This window comes from Emys orbicularis, chromosome 21, assembly GCF_028017835.1.
Source record: "Emys orbicularis isolate rEmyOrb1 chromosome 21, rEmyOrb1.hap1, whole genome shotgun sequence".
Taxonomy (NCBI): Eukaryota; Metazoa; Chordata; order Testudines; family Emydidae; genus Emys; species Emys orbicularis.
The window spans coordinates 1,456,798-1,473,249 of record NC_088703.1 but is presented as its reverse complement, the minus strand read 5'-3'; the positions used below and the strand labels follow the sequence as shown (position 1 = coordinate 1,473,249).

The following is a 16,452-nucleotide window of genomic DNA, read 5'->3' as shown; positions in this document are numbered from 1 at the left end:
GAGCGATTGTGCGAGAGGCCGCTGAGTGGGAAGAGCGGGACAGGGACGTGGATTTAAGGGACCCTTGGAGTAGAACGCACGAAGCCGGTGCCAAGCGGGTCTATGGTACGTGTTGCTCTTTCCGTTGTCCTTAATCCCTGGCTCAGGGCGAAGCTTTTCCCGGACGGGGGGGCTGTGTCAGAGCCACACCTGCCCAGCGGCACCGTGACCGTGTGACTTGGACTTCAGAGGGTATGAACTGCAAGCTCGGGCCAGCTCATTAAGCGTGGTTAGTGCCGGAAGTTCAGCGATGCAATGTCTGTGCTTAACCTGAGACCATCCAGCACAAGGGAGATGCTGTGCAAAGCGCTCGAGACCCTGACGGTGTCTTAAAGAAAAATACCAGCCCAGAGGAGACCCGCTTAGTGCGGTATATCGACTGTCTGGTCCGCACAAAACGCTACAGTGCCCTGCGTGGGAACAAGGCCACCATGCATCTGAAGAAGTGGGGCTTTTACCCACGAAAGCTTATGCCCAAATCAATCTGTTAGTCTTTAAGGTGCCACCGCACTCCTCGTTGTTTTTGTGGATACAGACGAACACGGCTCCCCCCGATACTTGGCAATTTGTAAGAAATCTTAAAGCATTAAGTTAGAGAATGGCCAGTGGACAAGCCTCGCATAATGCCCGGTGACTGTCTGGGTTTCTGTTCGACGCTCTGCGTGGCCCGTAAATCACAGAAAAATGTTGATGGGGCACCTCGCTTTGAGGCCATATGGCTTTTAAATACAAGGAGTTTGTGAGAACCCAGCTGTTGGGCCTTGGAGAACAGAGAGCAATTTACAGCAAAGAGCTGAAATGTGGGTATGGAATCCAGGGGCGGGCGGGCGGGTGAGGGGGACACACAAAAGGTGTTTAAAATAAAGGGGGAAAAGGCTCCTATATTCAGTATGAATCAGGGATGTTTGGGACGTGTGTTTGAATACAATAGAGCTGACTCAACCCTCTTGAGCGGATTTGATTTAAACACCTCCTATGTAGACCTCAGTCAAGATGTCATTATGTCCACCAAGGTTAAACAGACTAGTTATCAGTAATGAGGTTTGCTGAGCATTCACCCGCCCTCATCGGTGGGTGGGGATGGTGAGCTCTGGTTAATGTATTCAATAAAATAAAACACTAGGGTTCAGGCTTTCTAGCAGCTCAAAGGCCTTAAACGTTTAAAAATAGAGCTTCAAAACCAAACAAGGGTCAGACCCCAAACCGAAAGGCTGGAAAGGTTCACCAACCTCCCCCGTACTTGGCTCATCAGAACGTGCCGCACGAATGCTCAGACATTTACAAGCGACGCGGATTTGTAGGGTGTTTACTGTGGTTGCACCAGCTCCATTTTCATTTTGAAACAAACCTGAACTTTGAGCAGGAAAGAAGCACATTTAAAATGAAAAAAATACCCTAAGTCGTTCGTTCCCTGACATCTGCAAGGCCCCCCAGGCCGGACAGGGAACATGGACGCGCTAAGGAGCTTTGTGAGTGTTGTGTGAAGGCCCTGCAGTGTTCTGCTTTGTCACCGAAAAGAGGAAAATGTCTTTTCACTAAAAGTTAGCCCAAAGCATCCCAGTTGTGCAGACAATTTAATTTTTACCTGCAGATCACAAAAGGGAACGTTTGGGGAGAGGCTGTGTAAATTCCTTATGTAGCTCTGAATGCCGAGTTGTAGTGATCAAATCAGCCTGCTAGCTACAGACTTGGACGCTGGTTTGAAACAAAGAGTTAGGATGGTATGAAAACCTGAGGGAGAGGGGGAGACTGTCTCCTTCTAACAGAAGCTAGTTTGACCAGAATGGCTGCTGTGGGACTGCAAGACCAGCAATGTTGCTTGCTTTTTGAACTCTGGAAATGTATATTCTATAATGTAGGGTGCCCAGACAGCAACTGTGAAAAAACGGGACAGGTGGTGGGGGGTAATAGGCGCCTATGTAAGAAAAAGTCCCAAGAAACGGGACTGTCCCTTTGAAAACGGACATCTGGTCACCCTACTATAACGTCGCTCTTTGTCCGGGCCGTCCTTCCTAATGATGAGAGATGTCTTTATTGCCGTGTGATCTGTTTAGCATGGAACAGCAGCAACTTCAAGCTGTTTCCCCAGGCCAGGTAAAAGCCCATGTTACGTATAGTGGTGTTCAATATGTTGAAAAAACAACAGCAGCAACAACAAAACTGGTATTACCCAGGTTGTACAGGGGGTTGATGTATTTAGGGAATAATATTAACTACAATTTTGCTTGTTCTTTAACCCAAAGGCCCAAGTACATATTAGGGAAAAGACAGAATAACTATGTGCCAGCCTCCCTTTACCTTGTGCTGGAAGGTAAATTTCTGCAATTGGCTTTTAATGTGTGGGGGCTTTAAAAAAATGGGTCTTTAAAAAGTAGTTTTTAAGGTTTAAATTGTTGTTTGTGATTTAGGGCATATGCAGGAGACAGGTGGGAGTTTCTTGAAAAGTATTTTGTTGCAAAGTGTTGGTTTGGAGTGTTTTAAAAATACTGGGGTTTTCACCCTGCAAAATATGTTTTGTGTGTGTGGTTTAAAAAGATGGTTTAAATTGTTGTTGGTGATTTAGAGGCATATGCAGGAGACAGGCTTTTTTTTAAAAAAGTATTTTGTTGCAAACTGTTGGTTTGGAGTGTTTAAAATATTGGGTTTTATACTCTCTGCAAATATGGGTTGCCAACCCTCCAGGAAGTAAAGATTAATCTTTAATTAAAAGATCATATGAAACCTCCAGGAATACATCCAACCCTATCTGCAAAATGTGGTGTGTGCGTGTTCGAATGGTTTTAAAGGTTGCTTTTGATCAGGGTGGGAAAAAATCAATGATTTTTTTAAAAAAAATTAAAAACTGTTTTTTTTAATTTAAATCAGATTTTTTGATGTTTTTTCCTCAAAAAGCATTTTATCTAAAGATAGTTTTAATTAAGATACATTATAGCTCAATGATATCTCATCATGGAATAGGGATTATAAATTCTAATTCTATGGTATCAGATAATATATTCATGTAATGTTTAAGAAAAGTTTGGTAAATGAGTTCCAATAGTTCATGGATAAGGGACCCAATCTTATGAGGTTCCAGGGGCTTCTGTTTAGATTATTTAGGTTAATCTTTCAATCTACCCAGTGGGACTCGGTGCTCAGTCTAGAAGAGACCATCAGAGATGCTTAGTTTTGCAGTTCTCAAACTGTGGATTTGTGTCTCCAGAGATAAGATGCTTGTTAACAGCAAAAATGTTTTTAAATAAATAAATCAATAAAATATAGAGGTGAGAAAATAACAGACCTCAACCCTATTGTCCCTCTGCACATTTGTGTACATGGAGTCGATCCCTGACCTCTCACTAAAAGTCCAGAGTTTCAAAAAGTTCAATGAACAGAAGAATGTTGGGGGTAGAATAGATCTGGACAAGGACAAGAAGTCTGGAGATGCTTGTTTTGTTAAAATATTATGTTTGCTGTTGAAGAAAAGAATCCAGCTGCTGTTTTAGTTAGAGAAAACAATTTAAATGTCTGTCTGGTGATGCTCTCCTCCTAATACAGCCTGGCAAGAAAATCCTCCAAATATTAATGATTAACCCATTGAATTGGAGATAGTTCACCTCCCAATGACTTCATATATATCTGCTTCAATTACCTGTGGTAAATGAAATAACCAAACAATCATTCATTTTCTGATATAGCTGTAAAACTCATCTGAAAAGTTTTCAAAATAAATCATTGTTTTAAAATGTATAGTGTGTACCTTCTAAAAATGAAACCTACATCTGTCTCTGAGTTGTGAAGAACAACAACCAACAAGAATGCACTTTTATGTAGAAATCCATGGTTAAATCAAGTCTTCCTGACTAGTGACTTAAATCATGATTTAAATCAATTCGATTTAAATCAAATCCACCCTGCATTTGATGCTTCAATTGTTTGTGGGTTTTAAAAGTATTTTGTTGCAAACTGTTGGTTTGGTTTTGAGTGTTTAAAATCCCGGGATTTTTACTCTGTGCAAAATGTGGGGTTTTGTGTGTCTGTTTAAAATGGTTAAAGTTGTTTGTGATTTAGGGGCATGTCCAGGCAATAGGTGTGGGTTTCTTGAAAAGTACTTGCTGCAAAGTGGCTTTGAGCATTTAAACCACTGGGGTTTTTACTCTGTGCAAAAACCGTTTTAAAAAGTTGCTTTTGATGCTTAAATTGTTGCTGGGTCTGATTTCGGGGCATCTGCAGGAGAAAGGGGGGGCGTTCTTTAAAAGTATTTTGTGGCAAACTGGTTGGTTGGTTTTGAGTGCTTTAAAATACTCACCCTACTAGGGAGAATGAAGGCTGCGAGGGAAATCCGATTGCCCTCTCCACATGCATCGGGGGGGACGCTAGGCAGGGAGAAGAGGTGGAGAAGCTACAGGACAATGTTGGCACAGGAGCTGGCCACGACTCAAGAGGCTTCTCACCATCCCAGCCGAGAGGTTCTGGAGCAGCGGGGCGCGAACCGGCGAACTAGCGGGAAGGGGGCGTTTGGGAAGTGGCCTGCGCTACCTGGGGGCTGGGCTAGGAGGCTCCTTCCAGCCCCCTGTCTTTGGCTGAAGCTTTCCCAGCCTCACCCGCCCCCCCGGCATCGATGTTCAGTCAAACTGGAAAAACCTCCCTGCTGCAAGCTGGGAGCGGCCCGACGGGAGGACGGACAAACAGTGACCCTGCTGCAGCCTTTGTGCCCCTGAATCCCTTGTTCTCCCGGCCCTCCCCGGGGGGGGAGGGAAGCCAAACCGCAGTTGCACAAGCGGGTTGTGCAAGAGGCAGCGATGCCAGGGCCCGGCTGGCCGGGTATATAGCCGGCTGGAGCGCGGGGAAGGGCAGCGGAGCGCAAGGGGTCCCAGCCCGCCATGGATCTCCTGGGAGCCGTCGCCCTGTTCCTGGTCATCTGCCTGTCCTGCCTCGTGCTCCTCTCCACCTGGCGGCAAATGCAGGGCCGGGGGCAAATGCCCCCGGGGCCCCCCCCGCTGCCCCTCCTCGGGAACCTGCTGCAGGTCGAGCTCCGCGACATGCGCAAGTCGCTGATGAAGGTAGGTGGCCCCGTCCCGGGGAGCCCCACAGACAGTGGTGCCAACCCGCCAGGAATTCAAGCTTCATCTTTAATCAAAGATGATTTCATGTGATGACATCTCTAGCAATGCGTCCCACCAAAATTGGCAACCCTACCACAGAGCCTCCGACCTGCTTGGTCTTTAGGAGCTGGGGAGGGGGAGCTGTGCTGGGGAGAGGCGCAGGGGGTAGTCGGGGGGGCGGGGTAGAGGTGGGGCATGGAGGGATGGAGGAGGGGCAGGCTGGGTGGGGTGGGGTGGGACAGGGTTTGCTGTGTGGGGGAGAGGGGCAAGGGTTGGGGGTGTGGGCGGGGGGGTCATGGGGTGGGGGAGTGTGGGAAGGGAAAGGTGGTGGGCTGGGACGGGGGAGCAGAAGGGGGGGATGGTGGGTGGATGGTGCGGATGGGGAGGGGTTGGTTGATGGGAGGGGGAGAGGTGAGGGTTGGGGGTGCTCTGTGGCGGGGCAAGGAGGGGCAGGGCACGTGTCTCTGTGTGTCCCTGATGCTCCATCCCCGCGTTTCACGATGTCTCCATCTCCATGGCAGATCAGCGAGCGCTACGGCCCCGTCTACACCCTCCACCTGGGCCCCCGGAGGGTGGTGGTGCTGTGCGGCTACCAGGCGGTGAAGGAGGCCCTGGTGGACCAGGCCGAGGACTTCGGCGGGCGCGGGAAACAAGCCACTTTCGACTGGCTCTTCCATGACTATGGTCAGTGGCGTCCATGGGAGGGGAGCGAGCCGGGGGGCGCAGAGTGGGCAGGTCCCGGCTGGGGCTGCGGCTGGTGAAAATCCACTTAGTCCCGACCTGCTCCAGCTGGAGACGTGCCCAAAACTTGGGGCAGAGCGGAGCAGGGGGCGGGTGGGGCCGTTCCCAGCAATCCCGGAAATAGTCGTTGTCTTTATGTAACCACCGATCGACGCAGGGACCAGCCTCCCAGAGACAGATCCACCGCTCAGCTGTGCCAGGCTACGCAAGGGGAATGTCTCAGTGGGTCCAAAGTCAATTTTTTTAGGGCAAAAGCTCTCCTTTAGAAGGGGGCGGAAAGCCAATAAAATCCCCTCCCCTTCTACATTTCATTCGGTGTCGTTTCCATTTGTTTTCGGTGAAAACCTCCTTGAAGTTAAGAAACGAGGGGATAAAAAATGAAAATGTGGAGACCTCAAAGACACGTGAACGTGCAGGAGGGGCAGACAAGGAACACGGGGTTTCCAGGGAATTCTGCTCCATCAGAAGGGAAATCGTGTCTTTCTAATCTATTAGCGTTCTTTGAAGGGGTCAACAAATGTGTGGACAAGGGGGATCCAGTGGACATAGTGTACTTAGATTTCCAGATAGCCTTTGACAAGGTCCCTCACCGAAGGCTCTTACCTAAATTAAGCTGTCATGGGATAAGAGGGAAGATCCTTTCATGGATTGAAAACTGGTTAAAAGACCGGGAACAAAGGGTAGGAATAAATGGTAAATTTCAGACTGGAGAGGGGTAACTAGTGGTGTTCCCCAAGGGTCAGTCCTAGGACCAATCCTATTCAATTTATTCATAAATGATCTGGAGAAAGGGGTAAACAGTGAGGTGGCAAAGTTTGCAGCTGATACTAAACTGCTCAAAATAGTTAAGACCAAAGCAGACTGTGAAGAACTTCAAAAAGATCTCACAAAACTAAGTGATTGGGCAACAAAATGGCAAATGAAATGTAATGTGGATAAATGTAAAGTAATGCACATTGGGAAAAATAACCCCAACTATACATACAACATGATGGGGGCTAATTTAGCTACAACGAATCAGGAAAGAGATCTTGGCGTCATCGTGGATAGTTCTCTGAAGATGTCCATGCAGTGTGCAGCGGCAGTCAAAAAAGCAAACAGGACGTTAGGAATCATTAAAAAGGGGATAGAGAAGAAGACGGAGAATATTTTATTGCCCTTCTATAAATCCATGGTACGCCCACATCTCGAATACTGCGTACAGATGTGGTCTCCTCATCTCAAAAAAGATATACTGGCATTAGAAAAGGTTCAGAGAATGGCAACGAAAATGATTAGGGGTTTAGAACGGGTCCCATATGAGGAGAGATTAAAGAGGCTAGGACTTTTCAGCTTGGAAAAGAGGAGACTAAGGGGGGATATGATAGAGGTCTATAAAATCATGAGTGGTGTGGAGAAAGTGAAGAAGGAAAAGTTATTTACTTGTTCCCATAATATAAGAACTAGGGGCCACCAAATGAAACTAATGGGCAGCAGGTTTAAAACAAATCAAAGGAAGTTCTTCTTCACACAGCGCACAGTCAACCTGTGGAACTCCTTGCCTGAGGAGGTTGTGAAGGCTAGGACTATAAAAGGGTTTAAAAGAGAACTAGATAAATTCATGGTGGTTAAGTCCATTAATGGCTATTAGCCAGGATGGGTAAGGAATGGTGTCCCTAGCCTCTGTTTTTCGGAGGGTGGAGATGGATGGCAGGAGAGAGATCCGCCCCCACACATTTTTCAGGGCACGAACTGGCTCTCGGTGTTATATGTTTGTTCAGCATCTAATGCCGTCGGATCCCGGCCACCAGCTGCCCCCACGATACAGGGAATAAAATAAATCCGCATCCCAGCTCAGGGCAGGACCGGCCTGCGGAAAGGGTTCTCGTTAGCGTCCCCTAGTGGTTGATTGCGTTGTGCCGCGGTTTGAAGTACACCACCCGGGCCCCCTGCCTCACGGTCTGGTTCCTTGCTCCTCCCCGCCCCAGGAGTGGCCTTCAGCAACGGGGAGAGGGCGAAGCAGCTGCGCCGGTTCTCCATCACCACACTGAGGAACTTCGGGGTGGGGAAGCGAAGCATCGAGGAGCGGATCCTGGAGGAGGCTCATTTCCTGCTGGAAGCCTTGCGGGGCACGAAAGGTTTGTCGGTGCCAGGGCCAGGGAGTCGGGGGCCAGGGAGTCGGGGGCCAGACCCCCAGCTGGCGGGAACTGCCCAGAGCTCCATTGGGGTCAATGGGGCCAGACCCCCCAGCTGCTGGGAACCGCCCAGAGCTCCATTGGGGTCAATGGGGCCAGACCCCCAGCTGGCGGGAACCGCCCAGAGCTCCATTGGGGTCAGTGGGGCCAGACCCCCAGCTGGTGTGAACCACCCAGAGCTCCATTGGGGTCAATGGGGCCAGACCCCCAGCTGGTATGAACCACCCAGAGCTCCATTGGGGTCAATGGGGCCAGACCCCCAGCTGGTGGGAACCACCCAGAGCTCCGTTACAGTCAATGGGGCCAGACCCCCAGCTGGTGGGAACCGCCCAGAGCTCCGTTACAGTCAATGGGGCATGACCGCCAGCTGGTGTGAATTGTCATCACTCCGTTGACCTCGACCCCAGTTTACACCAGCTGAGGTTCTGACCTGCGCACCTTTGTAAAGATGGTCAGTGTCATAAAGCCCATTGTGCAGGTGGGGAAACTGAGTCACAGACTAGGGCAGTGCTCACCCCGCAGGCCAGCGAGTGGGGTTCTAGCCTAGGAGGCGTGGGCTCAAACCCCTGCTCTGCCTGATTACTTGTGTGACCAGGACGCCACCATAGGATGTACTATGTAGCCTGTGTATCTGAGGTGTCAGGACATGTGAAAAGCTGCCTGCGTGTCTGGCAGGGAAGGGGAACAGCCAGGCAAATAGCTGGGCCAGCATTTCGAGCAGATAAACAGACAGCTGGGCCAGCAAACGAATCTCCGTGCTAGGCAGAAAAAGCGTTTGTCAATATCGGATGAAGAACTTTGGAACTGCGGATTAAGGCTTGCGTTTGGGTGTGCTGATCTCTTGCTGACACTCCCGTAAACCACACGCTGCTTGGGGTCCGTCTGGGATCCGCTGCGTTCCCAGTGACGGGCTCAGACAGCGGCAGAGCCAGGGAGAGAACCGGCGGCTCACGGGGGCTGGGCTAGTTCTCCCCCACGCCACCTCTGCATGGCCCTGCGGGGCCGACCCGCCAGGTCCAGTTCTGCCAGGTGTAAGGGGCACCGTCGGCCCCCACTGACGCTCAGTGCGTTTTATGGTGGCCCTCTCCCAGTACCAAAAGAAAGGGGTAGGTCCAATGAGAAATAAAGCTCCTGAGACTGACAGTCCCCCAGGCCAATGGGGAGAGGCCACTGCTCAAGGTCAGCCCGATTGACAGGGCAGGCCGGCCAATGAGGGAGTTAAGAGCCCGGGGGGTCCATCCTCCATGTGAGCCGGAGCTGTCTGAAGCAGAGGAGGGCAGAGCTAAGGGGAAAGCAGCTGGGCTGGAGGCAGCGCTGGGGAGCTGGAGCAGCCGCACCGCGGGGGAGCCGGGGCCGAGCTGCAAGGGGAGCCACGGGGCCAGAGCCGGGCTAGGAAGCACCGGCCGGGCCACACGTAACCCTGCAGCCAAGCATGGCGAGCGGCTGGGGAGAGCCAGTGGGGCCCCAGGCAGGGAGATGTCGCCAGACCAGAGATCTTGCAGGCTGGACTCAGAGGGGGGCCGTGACCCAAATGCGGGGGCGACGCTGGGGACAAGAGTCCTGCCACCCGGTGTCTGAGTGGGTGGGCACCGCCAGAGCAGGGGTCCAACCCGGGGCCACCACAGCAGAGACAGGGCCTGGGACAGGTGAGGAAAAGACGGTGAACTGGTCTCCCATCCCAGAGCCGGCCGGGTGCAATGTCCCCGTGCCCATGGGTCGGGGTCCTTGTTCCCTACCTCTCCCATTGCACCTGAGGTCTTACAGGTGTTTAATACGGTTTGGATTTGGTTTGAATGTAATGCTCGGATCCGTGGGTCGTGGAGCGAGAACCCCGCCGTGGGGACACCCTGGCCCCTCTCCGAAGTGACCCCGATGAGAGTCAGGGTGCAGCCCCCCAGAATCCGGTGCCCAGCCCTGTCAGGGTTACGAGGACTCTGCTGCGTGGGAGGGTGAAGGAAGTGGGAGCGAGGACTTGGATCCTGTGGCCAGTCCGTGTGCCAGAAAAGTTCCCGCCATAGCAGGAGCGTTCCCCTGCTGACACACACGTGAAGACGGCAGGTGGCGGGACAGGAGTGACTCGGGGGGGGCTGTGGGATCCATGGAGGGGAGACGGTCCGAGGCACAACCTCCCGGCTCACCTGTGCCCCACCCAACGCTGGTTTTACCCCCCTAGGTTTGCCCTTTGACCCCACCTACTTCCTGAGCCGCACGGTGTCCAACATCATCAGCTCCGTGGTCTTCGGGGACCGGTTTGACTACGAGGACAAGGAGTTCATTTCCCTGCTCCACATGATCAATGAGAGCTTCCGCTTCACCGCCACGGCCTGGGGGCAGGTACACCGGGTTGGGGCATCCCAGGCCACGTCCCACGGCTCCGAGACCTGCCTGCCCTGGGCTGCAGGGATCTGGGGGAGCGCTGGTTAGCTAGGGGAGCGGAGGGGGATGCGAGAACGTCAGGAGGGCAGCGAAGAGGAAAACCTAGGACCTGCAGTGATGGGTATGAAATAGATACAGGGGAATGTCGGGGGATGGACAGTGTGAATGGGGAGAGATGGACAGACAGAGGGGTGTGTCCGGGGATGGATAGATCAGCTCTCAACCCACCCCGTATTCAGTGGGGTCTCTGCTCTCCCTGCCCCCCAGCTCTACGAGATGTTCTCGGACACCATGCGCTACCTGCCCGGCCCCCAGCGCGCAGCGTTCAAGCAGCTGGCGGGGCTGGAGAAGTTCATCGAGAGGAAGGTGAAGGCGAACCAGGAGACCCTGGACCCCAACTCCCCTCGGGATTTCATCGACTGCTTCCTGGTCAAAATGCAGCAGGTACTGGCCATAGCTGGAGGGGACAGCTCAGCGTGGTCAGTATCAGGCCTGAGAGACCAAACGGCCTGATTGTAACCAGGGGTTCAACTGGTAATGGGGTCAGTTCAGGCCTCAAACCTTCTGGGGCAGAGAAATCGAGCCCCACAGATAGCGAAGAACAACGGGCTTTGAGGAAAGCACTGGGCTGGAACTCAGGCGATCCGGGCTCTGACCCCCCAGGTGGCCTTAGTCAAATTACGGCATTGTGTTGTACCTCAGTTTCCCCACCTATACAATGGGGATGGAGAGCCATCCTCTCAGACTGTAAGCACCCAGGAGCAGGGATTGTCTTTTGCTCCATTTTTGTGCAGCACCCTGACCGGGGGGGCCCTGCTCCCAGCTGGCAGCTGTGAGTGCAGGGAATCTGATCCCCGGAGTTCTCTCAAATGTCCCTTTCTTCCCCTGTGGTCTGTTAAAGGAAAAGGAAAATCCTTCCTCTGAGTTTTTCCTGAAGAACATTGTTCTGACGGCGCTCTCCGTCTTCTTCGCCGGGACGGAGACCGTCAGCACCACCCTGCGCTACGGCTTCCTGCTGTTGCTGAAATACCCGGAGATCGAAGGTAACAGGAAAGGGAGGACAAAGGAAACGCAAAGGGCCAGATCCTCAGCTGGTGTAAATCAGCCGGACTCTGCTGAGGGCAGCGGCGGTTCCTCCCTTTACACCAGCTCTGGATGGGGCCGGACAGTCACAGCTCGGCAGCGAGTTTGTGTCCTGTCTGTGTCGCTCCATCGTGAGACAAAGGAAGTCGACGGTCAGGGAACACCGGGTCAGCCGGGCCAGTGTGGCTATGGCAACTGAATTCCAGGGGTTGTATTCTGACCTCTATTCACCCGAGGTCAATCCAGAGTTAACCTCTGACTGCAATGGGGCAGGGCCGAATCCTGATCTCAGCTCCTCGGGGTCACTCCAGAGTCACCCCCTGACTGCAATGGGGCAGGGCCGAATCCTGATCTCAGCTCCCCGGGGTCACTCCAGAGTCACCCCCTGACTGCAATGGGGTTAGGGCCAGATCCTGATCTCAGCTCCCACGGGAAGTTTGCTGGAATTGGCCGTGTCCCTAGGTGGCCACAGAGCTGTATGCCGGCTCCATGCCAGCCCCACACTGAGCCCTCAGCACGAGGCCCCCCTTTGAGCTGTGCTGACGTCTCCGCAGAAAAGATCCACGAGGAGATCGACCGGGTGATCGGGCGGAACCGCACCCCGAGCATGGAGGACCGGAGCCAGATGCCCTACACCAACGCCGTCATCCACGAGTTCCAGAGGTTCTGTGACATCATCCCCATGGGCCTGGCGCGCCGGGTGACCAGGGACACCCAGTTCCGGGGATACACTATTCCCAAGGTAGGGTCCTGGGGCGTCTATCCCCCGCCCCGCCCCATGGCTGTGTAGGGCTCAGCATTGTCGCTTGCTCTGGATTCCGGCGCAGTGCCGCAGACAGGGCGGTGCACCGGGCTCGATGCTGCCTCTGGGAAGTCGGGTCATCTAGTGGGCACGGCACCGGACTGGGAATCACGAGACCTGGTTTCTATTCCCAGCTCGACTACTAGCTCAGCTTGTGATCTAGGGCATCGCCCCGTGCCTCAGTTTCCCCCACATGTTAAATGAAGAAATGGCGTGAATGACTCCCCAACACTTTTCTATTTACACCAGAAGCTCTTTGGGACAGGGAATATCACTCCCTTTGTCCAGAGCCCGGCACGACGGGGCCCTGATCGCAGCTGGGGGGGTACCGTAATACACCTAATAATAACACTCATCGATGTGGATAAATACCCTTAGCCTGACTTCTAGTGCCATTTTAAACCCCACCCGGTGGGTACGGAAAGCCAGGAGGTTCACACTGGGTACGGTGTATGGGCCAGCGCCGCTGCTGGTGTACATCAACAAAGCCACAGCCGCTGAGGACCTGGCCCAGTATTATTATTCGTTGTATTTTGTATTCCCATCGTGCCGAGGAGCCGCAGTCACGAACCAGGACCCCACCGCGCTCGGTGCTGTACAAACACACACAAAAGACGCTGCCCCATGGAGCTCGCAATCTCAGTGTTAATCCGCAGGGGCAGCATGGTTCCGTGGTGAGAAGGAGGAGTCCGGACTCCTGGGTTCCCTTCCCAGCTCTGGGAGGAGCAGAGGGCAGTAGCTAGAGCAGAGGGCGTTGGGAGACACGTGCCGAGACGTGAACGTCGGATTGTGGCCTGACCAGGCTCCTGCAATTTAATATTTGCTTTTGCTGCAAATTCCTCCCGTGGCTGACGACGACCCTGAATTGTGCCCCAACATCCGCACTGTGGGTTATCTGCGTTTAAGCATTGCTGTTTGTCGCCTTCTCTTGCCCCAGGGGACGGAGGTGTACCCGATGCTGGGATCCGTGCTGTATGACCCCACGCAGTTCAGCAGCCCCGACACCTTCGACCCCAGCCATTTCTTGGATGGGAACGGCCAGTTTAAGAAGAGCGACGCCTTCGTGCCCTTCTCAATAGGTACGAATCCCCCGCAGAACTCGGTTCCGAGTGTCCCAAGCAGCGAGATCTGGGCCTGGCCCAGCCGCCCGCTGCTAGACCTCACCCTGCGTACAGAGAATTGTGAGGCCAGATCCTCAGCCGGTGTAAATCAGTGTCACACCATTGGAGTCAATGGGGCCAGATCCTCAGCCGGTGTAAATCAGTGTCACTCCATTGGGGTCAAGGGGGCTGTTCACACACACTCTGGGGTAGGTGTGCGCTGAAGCCCTGTGGGGAATCGGGGCCTTGTGAGCAATTTGGGGCAGGGACCGTCTCTCCCCGTGGGTCTGTCTAGCGCCTAGCACAAAGGTACCCTGACCTCGGGTGAGGCCGACGGACACACCTGGGGTAATTATCAGCTGTGTGCCACAGAACTGGTCGCTCAAGAGCACACAAATGTCCCATAGACACAAGTTGCTCGGCTCACTGCGGAACTGGGTGAAACTGAATGGTGTGCGGGGGGCAGAGGTCAGACTCGATGATCCCAATGGGCACTTCTGGCCAGAGAGTCTGGGTCCTGAGTGTGTTATTTCTCTGTCCTGGGTCCTCGCCGTCCATCCCAGCTCAGTATCGTTAAACAGGGCGGAGCGGGAAATTCTTCACTGGCCCCTTTATCGGCGAGACGCGACCACGTCGCAAATTCACATCGATGTCGCCAAATTGTTTGTGTCAGGAAAAAAACAAGCCAAAATTCTGAAAAAGTCAAAACGTTGCAACCTTTCCTAAACCAAACGTTTCCATTTTTCAGTGAGAAACTAGTTAGAGTTTCAAAATTTCCTCTCACGTTTTTTAAGTCAAAAATTTTTCAAACAATGGAAATCGAAACCAAAAGTTGATAAAAATTTCATCTCGGCTCGACCGAAACGTTTCGTTTTGACTCAATCGAAACTTGGATTGAGTCAAAACGAAACGTTTCAGTTGAGCCGAGATGAAATTTTTTCCAACCGTTCGATGTGACGAAAATCTCGAACAGTTTCATTTCAGTTCGGTGCGAAACTATGTTTTTTCCAGTTTTTCTGAAAACTCCATTATTCGCCCAGCTGCAGTGCTGAGAGCACCTATCGGTTTGAACCAGGCCTGTGAGTGCCTATCCATCAAAGTCGGGCCTGACGAAAACCATTAATCCCTCCCAGCACAGCAATGTCATGCGGCTGCCCCCTCTATAGATCTTCAAATGAACGGCACCCAATTTCCCCAGCAATCCCCACTGCTCCAGACTGGGGCATTGTTTGAACAAGGGATGAGACCCCCTCCCAGAGTCTCACCTGCCCTGGCACTCTGCTCCGGCGGGGCCATGATGCCTCCTTTGTCCTCTCTCCTAGGGAAAAGGTATTGTTTCGGGGAGATGCTGGCTACCACGGAGCTCTTCCTCTTCCTCTCCAGCATCCTGCAGAACTTCCGCTTCCGCTCCCCCGTGGAGCCCAAAGACATCGACATCTCCCCGAAGCTGGTCGGGTTCGCCACCCTGCCCCGCAGCTACGAGATGTGCCTGGTCCCGCGCTAGCAGCCCCGCGGAGCCAGACGGGATTTCTGGGGGCAGCCTTGGGGAGGGAGGGGAAGGGAGAAACCTGGGGATGGGGAAGGAACGACCCGGCCATGTATCATGTTGAGAACTGGGCCCATCAGAAGAAGGAGCCAAGGGGGTGAATCTCCTGGGGGAATCTGGCGGCTGGTTTCCGGCTGCACAAGGGAACGAGATCTCCCCTAATGAGACACTGTCTCTGAGGGTTCGTCTACACGACACACCTAACTCGACCTATAGGAAGCCGACTTGCAGCCATGGTGCATGTCCACCCTACCCTCACTGGGACACATTCCCCCACCTAAGAGGGGCAGTGTGGGGGGCTGAGAGCCTGGTCTCTCTGCCCCGCTGGCAGCTCCCTGCCAGGAGCCCAGCTGCCCCACAGGCTCCCGACCGGCCGTCCCCCTGCTCTGCTCCCTGTTCCCCGCCGGAAGCAGGAGCAAGTCTCCTGGGGCTTCTCAGCCTCCCCCAGCCCACTCCCCGCCAGGAGCCGGGCAGCCTTGTCCATTTCACAGCTCACAAGGCAGGGGCCGCTCGGGCTTCTCACCCCGGCTCCCAGCTGGAAGCAGTGTCCAGCCACCCTGGGGAGCAGGGTTGGGGGGAGGGACTTTCCTGTCAATTTCACTGCTCCTGCCATGAAATTGATGAGACGCCGATGTAAGGGAGGCAGTGTCTGTGTAGCAGGGCACTTACATCTGTGGGGCGAAGGCTGTAGTGTGGACACTGACATAATGAGATCGACATATGCTGCCTTCTGTCGACCTAACGACGTAGTGTAGACCTGGGCTCAATCTCTCTCTCTCTCTCTCTCTCTCTCTCTCACACACACACACACACACACACACACACACACACACACACACACACACACACACACACACACACAATTCCATTCCAAGCATCTTGCAGATTGTGAAACGTTGGGGATCTTTTGATTTTGTGAAGATTTTGGGGGGGGGCATTTACAAACGGGGAATTTCAGGGCAAACAAATCCGTTGCTAGCCGAATTTCAAAATTTACAGTATCTTTCCAACGTCCAATTTTGGGGCTTATCAGTTCAGGCTCTTTAGGGGGCGGGGAAATGAATTGTGTTAAAATCCCACAGCTTTAATGGTGAATTTGGAGGTGAAGGTTTGTGCCAGGCCCCAAACTCGACAGGTTCCCTTTTAAACAGAAACCTTTTCCCATAGCTGTACCCTCCGATTGGCATATGGCTTCAGCTGGGGGCAGGGGGCGATCATTCGCGTGGGGGTAACAGGACTTCTGCTTGCTCTCTGCACCGGGATGAATCTGACCACGCCGCTGTCTCTCACTGGAGTGTGCGTCCGTCACTCAGTCACTGTCAGGGCAACCTCCAGTGGTCACCTTTTAAAATAAAGCTGCAATGCAACTCCTGCTTTCCCTTTGTTACCCGGTATTCACAGCAGCCGGTGCTGACAGCCTGGAGGAATATCCTCCTCGGGAAAATTCTGTTCTGGGTAAATGTGAAGTAACGCCATTGACGCTGGTCTCACTCGGGCGGCTTACACT

At 53.1% G+C, this 16,452-nt stretch overlaps 1 protein-coding gene across 2 annotated transcripts; it reads left to right on the top strand.

Moving 5' to 3' along the window:
* Positions 1-4,901: 4,901 nt before the first annotated feature.
* On the top strand, positions 4,902-14,903 carry LOC135892957 (cytochrome P450 2A13-like). Of its 2 annotated transcripts, XM_065420736.1 has the most exons (10): positions 4,902-5,081; positions 5,645-5,765; positions 5,913-5,957; positions 7,832-7,981; positions 10,212-10,372; positions 10,682-10,858; positions 11,316-11,457; positions 12,052-12,239; positions 13,237-13,378; positions 14,722-14,903. In XM_065420736.1, exons 1-10 carry the CDS (start codon positions 4,902-4,904, stop codon positions 14,901-14,903), a joined length of 1,488 nt encoding a protein of 495 aa, XP_065276808.1. The 2 variants fall into 2 exon arrangements, with proteins under 2 accessions (XP_065276808.1, XP_065276807.1); XM_065420735.1 differs by lacking the exon at positions 5,913-5,957 and having other exon boundaries at positions 5,645-5,807.
* The last annotated feature ends 1,549 nt before the right edge of the window (positions 14,904-16,452 follow it).

Bases quoted from the DNA above. Each gene is read 5' to 3' on its own strand.
- LOC135892957 (XM_065420736.1), top strand. From the start codon at position 4,902: ATGGATCTCCTGGGAGCCGTCGCCCTGTTCCTGGTCATCTGCCTGTCC. The intron at 10,859-11,315 runs GTACTGGCCATA...GGTCTGTTAAAG, and splicing joins TCCTGGTCAAAATGCAGCAG to GAAAAGGAAAATCCTTCCTC. The intron at 12,240-13,236 runs GTAGGGTCCTGG...CTCTTGCCCCAG, and splicing joins GGGGATACACTATTCCCAAG to GGGACGGAGGTGTACCCGAT.